Genomic DNA, 15,147 nt, shown 5'->3' on the forward strand with positions numbered 1-15,147 from the left:
GTAAGAATTTCTTCCATGCCTCTTTTTTATAACAGTATTTTTATTCAGTTAAATAAGACTCTAAAAATGGGTCTGGGAAAACAATGTATGATAGTTTCCATATTCTGAGCTTTGAAGATCCCAGTGAGGCTGGAAAAATAATGGGCCTTTTTCTCCAATGGAAAATATGATGACTTCTGGAATTAATGTGTTGTAAAGAGACACTAGAGAGCAGAAGAAATACTTTTGTTTGAAAATCATCCTATACTGTTTGTGCATGCAATTGTTCATGCACGCACACTGCAGTTATGGGTTTTTTATAGGTGTGGGTGATCCAAAAATCTTTTTTTTTTCCCTTTATATGTATCAATTATTAAAGGACTAAAGTTAAATCTCTTCTTTGTCTTAGGTTTTACTTTCATTTAGAATAAAGCAAGCTGTTATCATGAAAGGATAGACTCAAACAATATCAAAAGTACCTATTTCAGTCTGGTTGAATTTCATATTAATCTTGACTTACATTTTAACAGTAGACAAATAAATCAATATTTTCTGCAATACTTTCCCTTCACCCACACTTTTGTGGTCTGTAGTAAAACAAATCTAAATCTGTGGAGGGGGAGGGAGTTGCCCTGGATTCCATCTGTGAGATAAAACATTCTGCACAGGCATGTCTTTTCTAGCGGTGGTATGACACAGACTTGCTTCACAGCTCAGGTGTTTTTTAAGGAGTCACTGCAGTACTAATGACAAATAATCCTTGGAGACACATTGGAGGCATATTAAGCTGTATTTGTGGCGAATCCGAGCCCGCTGGGGATGGTTCCGCGGGTGCGCAGGAATTCCCGCTCTGCCGGGAGCGCCGTGCCGCGGCCCAGCCGCGCTCCGCCCCCCGCCGGGCCCCTCGGGCCGTGCCCGCCCCTCCGCGCCGCCGGCTCGCCGTGAGGGGGCCTTACCGCCGTGTCCCCGCTTAAAAATAGAACCAGAGTTAAAAACAAACACGTAAAAACCAACCGAAAACAAACAGAAAGGAGAAGACAAGGAAAGGCCAGATGATTCATGTCGTTATTCAGGGAGATCCTTCAAAATGCCCTCTGAGGGGAAAAGTGCATGAAGATCCCAAGTGCAAGCTAAAGCCTATTTATTGAAGTGATGAATATTCACAGGGGTTGGTTCCTGGTTCAGTTAGTTGCATGAGCAGAGCCATCATCCTGAGCAATGGCCAAAATCTTTTTTACAGGATCTGTACCCAAACAGAAGCAGTGACATAGCTGAAAATTTATTATGGATTTATACTATTTCTTAAGTACCATTGTTGTGCAGATGGAAAAGTTCTGATCTGTGAAGGTATGAGGCATTTTTTTTATACTAATGTCACTGCATCAGAAAGATGAACTAGAATTTTTTACATAATTTTTAAAAAATTAAATAGTTGTGGTTTTTTGTAAAATTAACTCTAGTCCAGAGACTACTTGTATAACAGACTGCCATCTCAGCAGAACATTCTTGTTCTCCTGATGTTGGGTAAATTGTTGGATGAACTGAATGAAACTTTCTGAGAAAGCTAAGTATTTAACTCTTCTTGAATCCTTGGCAGGTTTGACTCAGCATTTAGTTACAGACTACAAGCAAGTCGTAAAACTTCTAGAAGAAGGAATAGCTAAAAGGTATTTTACATAACAAACCAGTTCTATCTGTATTTAACTCTTCTTTCTCTGTATGTTTATTTCACCGATGTTTATTTTACCGACTGGGTTGGCAGTGCTTTGTGATGACAGGATGTCACATTTGGTGGTCTGGTGATATGAGATACACATGAGACCTTACCTATCATCATATTGTCCAGAGCAAGAGCTACAAGCACTCATGAAGATCTTTCTTCAACACTGACCCTGTGCTGACTTGCTCACAAAATTCCACCATCTGTCAGTGACAAAAAATGCAAGCCAAGAAAACATTTTGCTGTAAACAGACATCTGTTTTCCCCCTTCACTTGCTCATGATACTTTAGACTGGATAGCTTTCAACTCCCTTTGTTGTATAATTCAGTGATTTAAAAATGCTGATAATATAATGCATACTTATTTATTTTCTAAAACTACTATGTTTACAATTATTTTGTTTTATTTCTATAAGTTCTTAGTCCAAATTGTGTGTTTGCTGCCAGTTAACTGTGGGGTTTGGAACACTGGTGAAGCCAATGATTTTGGCTCTCATTAGTTAGACACTTTTTGACAAGAAACCTTGAATATCTTTACAGGTGCCATTGCAGTAATGGACAATAGTTACATTGGAAAGAATTGCCCAAATCCTAATCACAGTTCCAAAATTAATATTAAGTCTTATCATAAGAGTAGTCAACATTTTAGAATAACAGTGATGCTGGGAAGTGAATAAAAACTAAGCTGCATTATCACAAAAACTCCCATAGAATATACATAAGGAATAAGTTTTGCTGTTTCTGCTTGAAGCAATTAATAGATGCAGCTTTATGGTAAAACAAAGACTAAGTATAACAAAATTCCAGGTGAATGCATGGGTTACATGTGTTGTGAGTAATCGAGATGTGAATTTGCTCTGTAACTACCTTGTGTATTGTTGGAGGTGAGGAGTACTAACACTTCCTCCTCCAAATCTTGGAGCACCATCTTTTTCTCTTTTACTTTATTAACTTTGGTGCTGTGCCCTTACATTCTCTGCCCACTGTAGGGCTGTTTTCTGTCTTCTGCCCTTTACCTAATTGTTTGTCCCCCTCCAGCATCTGGAGCCCAGTTCATGTTCTCCTGCTTTGGCTTGCTTATAATCACGTTGTGCTCAGCTGCCCTTAGCTTTTGGCAGCGGCCACTCAGGACTGTGGAGGAGGTGGAGGAAGCAGAGAACAACAGGGAGGAGAGTCCTGGCTTTGCCCTGGTGCCCTGGGCACTCAGCAGCACACACACAGCTGCAGTTCTCTGCTCTCTGGTGCAACTGCTCTCTGCTGGTAGCAAAAGCATGGTACCACAGTCCTTTTCTGCCCTGCTAAAGTTACCCGCTGTCGTGGAGGGCAGGCTCAGCAAAACTGATGATAAAGGCTGCACCTATAGCTGATACTCGAGGCAAGCTGATACTCAAAGGCAAGCCCTGGACAAAATGCTAATTTCTTCGGGTTTTCCTACTTAAAACAACAATAAAGAAAGTAGAATTTCCAAAAGTTTGCACTACAGAGGCAGTGAGAGAATTCTACTGCTCCTTCTGTGAGCAGTTCCTGCTTGCCAGAGTGCCCTGGGTCAGATCACAAGAGCCATCTGTCCATGTCGGAGTCACCAAGTGCCGCACAGGGAATTACAGTACTCATTTAGCACTCACATGGGTGGACTGCTTAGTCTCATTGGGCTCCTCTGGCAGTGTAAAAGAGCTATACCTGAGTAAAGGAACCCCAGAAGTTGTCTAGGAAGATTTTTGAACCCTTTGGAAATGCCAAGGGATAAAAATGGAGACAAATGGAGAAGGTGTGCTGGCTTGTGCACTCTTGCATTGGGGATGAGCTGTTTGATGTTGTTGCTGGCTGTACTTCTCTGCTGTGCTCCCTGCTTATGCCACACCTTCCATCTGTGCTGTGAGGCTGCTTTAAGATATCTCCTCAGAATGCTGCTGGTGGAAAAAAAACCCACCTCTAATTGGTCCTCGCTTTACACCTTTCCATGTTCTCTGCCAAATGCTCAGGGATCAGATCCAAGAATGCAGCCTGCCATATTCTCCAAGTTTCACATTTTTTCATTTATCTGCTGTATTTGTTGATTTTGATTTCCCCCAATACAGGGAAGTAACCATTTGTAATTGAATGGTTTGTTCTTCTTTCTAGAATCACAGCAGCTACACATATTCACAATGCCAGCAGCAGATCCCATGCTATCTTCACCATCCACTACACTCAGGTTAGCTAAAAATAACCCAACTTCCTCACTTCCAAAAGCATTGCTCACTGTGTTGTGCATTGTTTACTTGTCACTGTTTTGTGCTGTTTGTAGTAATGGTGGAAGCTGTTACTTATTTCCTTTGGATCACACTGCAGATGTGTTGAGTGTTTGTTGAAGCATTCTGTTCCTTTGTGCAAGCTTATACTCAGAAGTGATGCCAAAACCTCACTTTTAAAAGAAATGTTTTCAGTTTCAATCTGCCCTTTGAAATGCAACAACCCCTCAGATGATGTGAAAATTACATGTGAATATGTTTGAGGTTATGTTTTATCACGCTTGTTTAGGATTCTTAATTGAAGTACATCATTAGTTTATAACAAAATTTTGTATTTGTCCAGCTTTTTAGATGTGCTCATCTTTTTAGCATTTGGCATCCAGTACTCTCCTGAGACAATGCAGCCTTTCTCTGGAGGAATTACATCCTGCCCTGGCAGGGAAGTCGTTCAGTGATCCAATAGACCTTTTCTATCTCACACTCTTAACATCCTGTAATCACAGAACATTTTGGGGTATTTTTCCTTAGTTTCACAAAAGACCTTTGGAATACATTAGTGGAAAATAACTCTGCAAGGTCTACAAGAAAGCCTTTTACAGTCTCTAGGCAGTAAAGGTTTTTTGAGAGGAAATTGGCATGAGAGGGTAGTTTCTCTCTGGGGTGAGAAAGCTGTTGAGTTAGTGGTTTGAACATAGTCTGAGGGTTAAGGTCACAAACAAAGGCAGAGAGACAGTCATATGTACAACTCAGCTTTAAACAAAAGAGCACATCAATTTTATTTTCATTAATTAATTAAGGGGAATAATCTTCCTTATTGATTTTTTTTTTTCCAGGCTATATTGGAGAACAATCTTCCCTCTGAAATTGCAAGCAAGATCAACTTAGTGGATCTTGCAGGCAGGTAATAATATACTGAAGGGCAGAGAGGTAATTTTCTCTGAAGATGCTGGCAATATTGTCTTAAAAGATGAAGTTTAATATTTTAAAATTTCATTGAACTAACAGAAAGCCTGACTTTCTTATAAAGTAACAGGGAATATTAAGCTAATGTTGTCTTTGTCAATAGTTCTTCTGTATTGGATATTGGTTTTCACTGGGGAAGAGAATTCCTGGGTTCTCAAAACCAATAGTGTGTTTTTGCAAATATTTAAGGTAATTCCATTCAGCTCTATATTCTTATTAAGTTGCTTTTCCAGTAAGTGTTGTTGGAATTACTAAATCTGTCCTTGAAAAGAGAGGGGCAAAAAGGAATGCGTTCCTCATGACTGCCTAGCACTGCCCAGCATGGGCAGGAGAAAATAGTTATATCTCACTGTCTATGTTGTTTATACTCCTAAAGTTCCTAAGCCTCTGATCTTGTGCGTTTTTGTGAGGTACATGTGGTTGTGCTGGATGTGACAGAAAACAGAAAGATGGAAGTTGTGCTGAAGAATTATAGAACAGTTAGAGAAAAGGACTTTTGTTTTCTCAAGAACATAAATTACCATGCGCGTACGGTCAGAGAAAGTGGCATTGAGGGAATATACAGACTTTTGTACTGAGCCAGGCTACCGTTGTGGAGATGTGAAATGTATGTTGTTCTTTTAAATTCAGAAACACTCTGATTGGGTTGCCCAGTTCAGCCTTGAGTTTATGTTTTGGTGAGTCTTTAACAGTACATTGCACCAACAGCCTTTGTTCATGCTTGTTTGAATTTTCTGAAATAGAGGGCAATACGAAATATTTTAAGAATATGGGTTTTTTTAATTGCAAAGCTCATAATTTGTTTTCTTGTATTGCTTGAAAATACATAATGTTTTCATATTGACTGTGTATTAATAATTAAGCATTTTTGTTTATTTTCAATTGTCTTTTTCACACTTGCTTGCTACAGCGAAAGAGCTGATCCCAGTTACTGTAAAGACAGAATTACCGAAGGTGCCAATATTAACAAGTCATTAGTTACACTTGGAATTGTCATATCCACTTTAGGTAAGCACATTAGTTCTTTATATTGAAGTGTAGCAATAAAAGCATACAACTCACTCGCTGTGTGTTGAGTGTAATTGTTATTTGCATTTACATCAAAAAGCTCAACAGAACAGCTGTGTGTTATAAACTGTAATGGCATCTTAAGAAAATTAAGTAGCCATGACAGAAGAAAATAACTCCTTTCCTGAGCTCTGTGGTACTTCTCCCTCAGCACAAAATTCTCAGGTGTTCAGCAGCTGCCAGAGCATTAACACCCTCACCAGTGAAGGGGAGAGCAGCCATGTGGAGAGCCCTCCCTCGGGCGGCAGCGGGAGCAGACGGCCGGCTTACATCCCCTACCGCGACTCCATCCTCACCTGGCTGCTGAAGGACAGCCTGGGGGGCAACTCCAAGACCATTATGATTGCCAGTGAGTTTGGTTCCTATGAACTGTTTAACATTTGGCAACACATTATGCCTTTAATAAGAACCTCTACTGCAGTGAGAAGACAGCTCTAACACTTAGAGTCTGTCCTTGTAAAGATTTTCATAAATACTTCACAGAATACTCAAGGAAATGAAAATGCATGCTGATTGTGCATGAAATTATGTTTAAGAGTCTTACCAAGGTGATAGCTTCAATTTTAGGTGATTCATTCTGTTATAATTACAGTCTGGAGAAGACATTCTCTGTGAGCTGAATGAAATAATCCTAGAGTTATTTTTTTAAATCCTTTAAAGGAGCAAGATTAAAAAAAAAACCTTTTTGAAAAATGGTGGGTTAAGCTGAATATTTTTTAAAATTGTGTAATTTGTTTTCTTTCTAGCTATCTCACCTGCCAGCTCCAGCTACAACGAGACCATGAGTACCTTGAGATATGCTGCAAATGCCAAAAATATTATTAACAAGCCCAGAGTAAATGAGGTGAGGCCTTGAGTTCTGCCCAAGTAGCCTCTGCAGTCACAATTTGTCTTCCTCTCAGTACACAAAATAATGAACGCCTTCAATACATGGGAATAATTTTGGCCACAGAATCCGAGCTTCATTCATTGCCTGTTCTAGGAATGAGCTCTGACTTTATGACAGATTGATTTGTTTGTGTAGAGGTCCTTCACAGGCTGCACAAGTTAAAAGATGGCAGAGTATTAAGGAGAGAGTCAGGTGCTGCATTGGAGGCCTGAATTCTATTGCTGCCCCTACTATCCCATTCTGGTTCAATCCTAGATGTTCAGATGCTTAAGGCAAATTTTCAGTTGTGCTTTTTTCTCATTTCCCATCCTTACATTCAGTCCACATTTATCAAATGTGAAAAACATAAACTCTCAATCAAAGACATAGTGTTAGAACAGATTGGATGTTTTAGATACTATATTCATAAGAACCAGCATTAAAAATAATTCACAGAGAAGTGCATAATTCTGTCTTTACAGCAAAATTCAAGCAGCACATACTGATCCAGATCTACAATCACATATGCTAGAAATATAAAACTCAAGAATTGCTGTTCTGTAACTGACCATTCTTGACCTGAAATTCTGCAGGAGGCCCCCTTTACACATGATTGCATGACTTAAGGACTGAATTATAGTGCATCCATTTAAGGAATATTCAGTGAATTTAGGTTTCAAAAATAGTCTTGATTCCAGCCATTTCCTAATATTTAATCCATTGACTCTACAGCTTTAGTAGTGAGTAGCTCTTTTGTGATTTGACATGAGTGTATCAAGGTTTTATATTGTAGATGTAAGGATAGAATCTTAGAGTTGTACTTCACTATTTGCTTTCCTAACAATACTATGTTAAATTTGGGCAGAAGGAAACCCTTCTAATCCTAGATTTCCCAAATTTAATTTGCATTTTGATTAGCAGTGCCTTTAAGCTGTTTTCAGACATCAATAGTAGCAGCAATTGTGTGCTTGGTTTTGCCAGCAGCATTTCTCAGCTCTGTGACAGGCTAAAGTCACATAAACACTCCTGGGTAAGTCACACACAGCCCCTCAGCCTCCCAGCTTGTGTACCCATCACTCTCCTGCACAGCCCATGGTAGACCCTTGACCCCAGCCCTTCAGTCTTCTTCCCCTCACTGCAAATTGACCTGGCAGCCCAGAGAAAGCTGATTCTTCACTCAAGAGTTTGTCTGAAATGTCTGTAAAAGCTGTTTTCCAGAAACTGCCAGTACAGAAACACTGAATCTCTGAATCTCTGAAAGTGAGATAAATGCCTGACACCAAGCAGATAGGAAATTCTTTATGTATCAGCTTTATATATGTATCTTTATGTGTGTATGTAAAGGCTTTTAATACCCTCCTGGATGACACTCTGGCTTTGTCTCCTCCAATCGGATTTTATGTACCAGCTTTAAGTTACAGCATCTTTCTGATGTAATGTAGCTATTTTGAAGGTAAATCCTTAGAAGCAGTGATATATCCCTCTGGTCATGATGGGAACAAATGCTATGGTAGGTCTGTGTTCAGAAGAGAAATGGAAAAAATTTTATGGTGAAAGAGAATAGGTCAGAGAGCCAGCTGTCCCTAGGCAGTACATTCAAGGGCCTGGCAGAGTGAAGCAAGGGCTACTGCTGTGTTTGCCTTTTCTCTCTCTTCTTGGCTGTTGGAAAATCTCCACATTGACTTCTCATACTACAGTTTGAGACTGATTTTTCCAACAGTCTGTGTCTCAATGTTTCAGGATGCAAATGTGAAACTGATCAGAGAACTGAGAGAAGAAATTGATAGGTTGAAAACTATGCTGATGAGCTTTGAACTGGTATGTAGCAACATTTCTCTACTGGAACTTTTGTGTTACTTTAGGTAGTTTACTTTCATCTCACCTGTTTATCTTTCCAAACTGTTCTCTGGGTGATTTTGTAATTATTATAAGGTTAACTGCTTTTCTGTAATTTCTCCTCTTTCTGTCACTGTACTGATGAACCTGAATTATAAGTAGTCATGTAATGATTCAAAAGGATTTCCTTGCCTGTCTTTCATAGAGTTGGATTGTTTACCTGTCCAGAAATACCATAAAATAGGATATTTTATTTTTAAGGGTATGGAAGCTTCAAGAGATTAATTGATGTTTAACACTTCCTGCATGCTGTCTCCTCACAAAGGAGTTGTGAACATCTGGGAGCCCTCACAATACAGCTGACATCCCTGGTGTTTTTCCCTGTTGGAATAATAATACTGATTTGGTTTTCCAAGCCATGGAGAGAATGTTTTGCTGGGAGAGACAGAACTTACACTTCAGAATGTATTTACACAGAACTATCTGTCAGTTAATGCTTTTCTACCAGTTCTTTACACCCAAAAATTGCATGCAATAGCTAGGGAGATGTAGGCTAGATGCATGTGTTTTGTCTTTCCTTCTCTTGACTTCATCTCCTTGAAATGCTGGAGAGTGAAAGAACATGCCTGCCAGCTGAGCATAAGAAAACTAACCTGCAGATCTTGGTGGCTGTTGTTTGTACAGAGAAATTCCAGTCCCTCTTGGAGTGATGACAAGGATGGCAATCTGACAGAGCTGGTCCTTCAGAATGAAATGAAGGTGTGTATGATTTCATTTACTTGGTGCTGTAACTACCTCTCTCTCTAGGCATGGGGGATAGCATTGCTGTAGTTGTGAAACTACAGTGAAAACTGTTTTGTCTTAATCCTTTCCTTTTTGCTCTGCAGATGCAGGAAACTGCTGTCCTTCATTCATATTGAGTGTGCTCCACCAGTTTGTGACAAAAGTCTCATGTCCTTAATGGGACACAGTCCATTGTGCATCACTAAGCCCACACAATCTGCCTCTTGTTTGAAAGCTGTCTCAATATATCACAGCAATCCATTATACACAGTCTTTCCCTTCTAACATAAATTCCAATGTAGTCAAATGAAATTATTGTACACTTACCAAAATTACTGAGAGGATTTGATCACTGCTAACCTGGAAAGGTTTTGCAGACTTTAGGTTTTGCCCAAAGACAGGCAAAATAATTTGTTAGCATAATCAAAAAAGAAAAATTAGCCTGCTTAGTAATGAAACAGTTCTCTCTTCTATTCTTTAAGATTGAGCAATTGACCAAAGACTGGACAAGTAAGTGGACAGACAGAAAAGCCATCATGGAGGAATACAGTGTGGACATCAACAAAGAAAAAGCTGGAGTAACAATAGATTCTAATTTACCTCATCTAATGGCCATGGATGATGATATCCTCAGCACAGGAGTGGTGCTATACCATCTCAGGGTGAGATATGGTCACTTGTCTTATTTTGCCCTTTAATTTGAAAATATTTGTTTTCTTTGGAAATGGGGAGTGGTGTGGGTGACATTACAACAACAGCTATCAAAATATGAAGGTTGCAGATCACAAGACATAATGGAGGAGAAAAGCAGAAAATAATTGGAAATTGAGAAGAATTCATATATGAATATAATTTGACCCCTTATGAATGCATGTGCAAAGTATCTGAATTATATTACAAGCAAAGCAAAATATTTAAATTAGTCCACAAAGCATGAGGGCAGTTATGTCTCTGTATATGTGGAAACATAAAGGATGATGCTTAAAGTATTCCAGACACACTGGTCCAAATTTTATTATGCATTTGTACACTTAAGACTGGAATATTTGTATATGTATAGATAAAAGTAAGGTTTAAGAAACAAAAGCTCACTTTGGCAATGACTATATGTTGCTTTTAACCCTATGAGCGATCTGCCAGGTAGATACCAGACATGTAGCATGAAGGTTAATTACTTGTGATACTGCTGGAGTGGCTATTTTTGAAGATCATGTAGAAATCCTGGCCTCATAGATACTGTTGTGTTTTGTAGCTGCTAATTTAAGGCAAGTTTTTTGCTAAGATACTTTTATACCATTGTATGTACGTTATTGAACATTATGGCATAAGATATGTATGGCTGGCTCTGATGGTTTTAGGGATTTTTTGGTTTTTGATACGGCCAGTGCTATCAGCCAGACTTCAACATTTTTAATGTTGTTTAAATGAATGGAAATTAATGAAATATTGATGCTGCTTAATGTGAAAGGCGTGTTGGATGAGTACTCTTACAGGCACGCACTCATTGTCAAAACATATGTAAAATACAGTTTAAAATCATGTATCTGTCTACTAATAAAAAAATCTTTATCTAGATTTTATGGTAATTAACAATTTAAGGACACAGGACTTTTTTATTCCTCTTATAAATGATAGCAAATAGTTAAAACAGAAATCTTGTTGTTCTTCTATCATGTTGAAAGAGAAACTTAACTAATTTTTCTCATGCCAACACAAAGAAATTGCACTAGGTAATTATTAGGGACCAAGTATTTTTGTCCAGTGCTGATCAACATGCAACTTCAACTACTCAACCCTACATTAGCAATAAATATTTATTGAAAGCAACTGCTACTACTTAAATATTTTTCCTATTATGTGCCATTGGGGAAAGAGGAAATACTTTCCCACACTAATTTTGATAACACCTAATTTAAATACATTCATTTTAATGGCATAACATGGTTTGAAGGATCACCTTCTGAAGTCATTCATGACTCTGTCACACTAACATATCTTTGTCCCTTCTTTCTTTGCTTCTAGATGCTGCCTTTTCTTTTCTTTGTGCTTTACACCTTTTAGTCTCTGGTGTCTATTACCTTCATCTGAACAGCAAGAAGGTAAAATGTTAGCGGTTCCTTACAAACTAAGTCTTCACCATCTAACAACTCTTTACATTGTACTTCTAGAGAGGGGTCACAGCAGCATTTTCCAGATCATGCAAAATAAATATTGTGTTACTCTTTTACTCCCCTGATATTTCATAGCATTAATTGCACTAACTGATGCTGTGCCTATGCCTAATTTCTGGCTTCCATTAATAAAGGATGTATGTTTTCCTGTGATTTAGCTGACCTTTTTTGCATAGCCTAAAAATATGCCGTTTGTTTATTGTTTCAGTAAAAGATGTACTTCATAACCTTTTCTAAAAGTTGGAGTGTTCCAGAAGTGATGGGGCAAAGCAATCTTACTTTTTATAGTTCTGTAATGTACCTTAGGAATTCTAACCCTAGTGATGAGAAACAGCCAGAAGAGGTAACAATGTAAAAACACTTCTAGGGGTGTGAAGATGCACTATGGTGTGCTCGGGTCAGGTTGTGCAGTTGTTTCATCTGAAACACCTTTCCCTTTTTCAGGTGGAATACTCAATATTAAGAAAGAGTATAAATATTATAATTATTAGCTCAATAATAGCATTTAAAAAATGAAATCAGCATGGTCCTGGGATATGGTTATTTCTTTGTTTTCTCAGGTTGAGTTGGTTTGCTTGTATCATATCTGTACCCTTGGTCTCACCTGTAATTTTTAGTTGGACTTAAACTTACCCAGAATCACCCCACTGACTGGGATACTGTTGTGAATTTCCTGAGCCAATACTGCTGTAATACACTTTTCTTAATTAAATTGAATTACCAGAGAGTTAGTTCAGCAACTTGGAAAAAGTTTCTTTTGGAATTACAAAAATTATTTCATTGCCAAAGAAGAACATAATTGACAGTGAAGAAGATAATTGATAAAGAGAACTTTTAGGGGTTGGTTTACTTCTCTCTGTATAAAATACATGTTGCTAATTCACTTGATTGAGTGACATGGGTCAAAGGCCATGTGGACCACAAGTTTTCTAGGAGTTACAGCCAACCCAGGTGGATATTTTGAGTCTGCTGATCATTAAGCTGACCTGTAACTTGGTAATTGCTTCAGAGCAGAGGCACAGCCCAGCCTTCAGCCTCTCCAGCAAATGAAGTCTCAGCAGGGCTCATGCCTGGGGGTCTGTTGGTTGGTTCAGACAGCTGAGCTCTGTGAGGAGCTTTGTGGTAACCATTCCCTTTCTGCCCAGTGCACAAACCCACTGTGATTTACCCATAATTACCCAGGACTGGGGCACCTTGAAGTAGTGCACAGCTTCTGTTTTCCCAGTCTTCAGGCTTCCAATTACTACTTTGTGCTTGATCTTTGAATTCAAGCTTTACGATACACTTGGAGCAGAGAATATATTTAATTTGTTCTAATTTGAATGCAAAATCATGTTGTTTACTGTCCATAATTAATTTTAATAAAACTGAAAGGCTTGCCACTAAAGTAATTTTAGAGTGCATTTACCAATCACTTTACCATAACCAAATACAGTATCTCTTTAAAATTGGGAAATTATCCTAAGGAAAAACATAGAACTGGTAATGGAAACTAATTGACTGATGGTAAATTAATTTAATTATTTGCCTTTTTTGGCATTTTTTCCCCTTGTGTTATTGTTCAAACTCTTTTTTATTGGTATTTGCAGGCAACCATAAATCTACTGTCTCGCTTCCATCCCTGACCCATAATATAGTTAAAATCTTCTTGTTCTGGAGGCTTTGGTTTCTAGGCAGTTCTTTTTTTGAAGTTACTGAATCTTCAGGTTTGGAAATTTTCCCATATACCATGAGCACCAGGAAGACTTCATAAATGTAATTTAAATTTCAGAAAAAAGTTCTTCTTTAGTAGTTAGATTGGAGAGTTCATAATCTATGACAAAGTGCCCTTACAAATTAGGCATTCTGTTACTTTTAAATTTGAAAAGCCTGGTTAATTGAATCATCCTTTTGCAGCTTCTTTCTTTCTGCATGGGTATTTATTAAAATAATGATCTCATATCTGTAAACACCAAGTCTCACTGTGAAAGTGCAAAGGATCAGGATACATATTCATATCCAAAATACTTGTCTCAAGCACAGTCCAAACATCATCCACTGAGGGTTACTTTATCTGCTGGAGTCATAGAAGCTGACATAGCTGCAGGATGAAGAGTAATTGCAATGCTAAGGGGGACAGTGGGCTGAAATATTACCAGTACACAGCATTCAGTTCTAACAGTGCAGTCATTCAGAGGCAATTTATTTTAAGTGTTTGCTAAAATGATGCACCAAAGCTTTTTTAAAGTAGTATATATAGTATTTTTTACCTGCAACCAACTTTTAAATTAGTTCTTTTCTTCTTTTAGGAAGGAACAACCAAAATTGGAAGAAGTGACTCAGACCAAGATCAAGACATTGGTAAGAGAATGATATTGCAATTTACTTTGTCATATGCTCAGGTCAGACCAAGAGGTGTACATCTGTCGCGTGTAACAGCTAATGTAGTGTTTCTTCTCGTCAGCTTTCTTTATTGAAGAAGTTAAGTAGAAGAGACTCATTATTGATGTTTGCTAAAATATGTGATTATTTTTTGTTTAAGAGGCCAAAAAGTCATTGGATTTGACCAAATTGAGATCTCTTCAGAATTTTCTTCCCACTTGTGAAATGCTACACTAGAGTTTAAAATTATCTACATCTTACATCCAAATTCTCAGATGTTCTGTTCTAAACTAGGGGCACAAGTGATCATGAGACATTGAAAATGCTTTTCAACTCTACTTGCACAGAATAGTTTAGATAAAGTGCAAATTATTTAGAATATATCTTACTTAATTTAATTTCTTCTTTTAATTTTCTCAGTCAATTTCAGGAGATAGATACTGAGATAGAGAACCGAAACTTTCTACTGAAATTGGAAAATTTGCGGGTTCCCAGCTTTGGTTAAGTTATGCTAAGCTTGGTTATGTTTGATTATTTTCTGCCAAAAGATTAGTAAATTATAAACAACAAATGCCATAATGGCATTAAGAAAATTCAACATAACAGACGAATTTGCACATCAGCTCACAGACCAGAAAGTGGTATGTAATTTTCCAGTACCAGAAATAAAGAAACAATCTTGCTAGTTTCAATAGTGAGTTTCACTAGTAAGTTTTTTCTGTGATTAGGTATTTACTAGCAGTATTTAATCTCCTTGTCCTGCACATGGTATGTTTGTCTGGGGTGTGGAGCATGCACAGTGTCAAACAGTTTGTGGTGGTCTGAGGACAGCAGGGCCACCCCAAGCCCTTCCCCAGGTGAGATGGTGTCTGTGTTGCAGTTTTGCAGGGGCAGTGGATTGAAAGGAATCACTGTTTGATAGAGAACCAGGGCGGCGTCGTGACGCTGCGGCCGGGCCCCGGCGCGCGCTGCTCCGTCAATGGCTGCGAGGTGGCCGGGTCCTGCCGTCTGTCACAAGGCAAGATTTGCGCTTCCCGGGGAAAAGGAACCCTGCAGTATGGTCACCTCATCCCTGCAGTTTAGATCTACAATTTACGGACCTTGAGCAGATCAAAGAAAGATGTCTCTCAGTCTGCTGCCAGCTCCACAAGTTTTGATGCATGGCTA

At 38.5% G+C, this 15,147-nt stretch overlaps 1 protein-coding gene across 1 annotated transcript in view; it reads left to right on the forward strand.

The window, feature by feature from the left end:
• The window catches only part of STARD9 (StAR related lipid transfer domain containing 9), a 92,356-nt gene that overhangs the window by 41,309 nt on the left and 35,900 nt on the right, over positions 1-15,147 (forward strand). Inside the window, exons 8-18 of the mRNA XM_058807665.1 lie at positions 1,577-1,646; positions 3,821-3,893; positions 4,764-4,831; positions 5,804-5,901; positions 6,113-6,310; positions 6,708-6,805; positions 8,570-8,647; positions 9,350-9,424; positions 9,931-10,110; positions 13,908-13,959; positions 14,861-14,998. Coding sequence (XP_058663648.1) covers positions 1,577-1,646; positions 3,821-3,893; positions 4,764-4,831; positions 5,804-5,901; positions 6,113-6,310; positions 6,708-6,805; positions 8,570-8,647; positions 9,350-9,424; positions 9,931-10,110; positions 13,908-13,959; positions 14,861-14,998 — 1,128 coding nt within the window. The remainder of the gene's footprint in view (positions 1-1,576; positions 1,647-3,820; positions 3,894-4,763; positions 4,832-5,803; positions 5,902-6,112; positions 6,311-6,707; positions 6,806-8,569; positions 8,648-9,349; positions 9,425-9,930; positions 10,111-13,907; positions 13,960-14,860; positions 14,999-15,147) is intronic.

Source organism: Ammospiza caudacuta, chromosome 6 (assembly GCF_027887145.1).
Source record: "Ammospiza caudacuta isolate bAmmCau1 chromosome 6, bAmmCau1.pri, whole genome shotgun sequence".
NCBI classification, from domain to species: Eukaryota; Metazoa; Chordata; class Aves; order Passeriformes; family Passerellidae; genus Ammospiza; species Ammospiza caudacuta.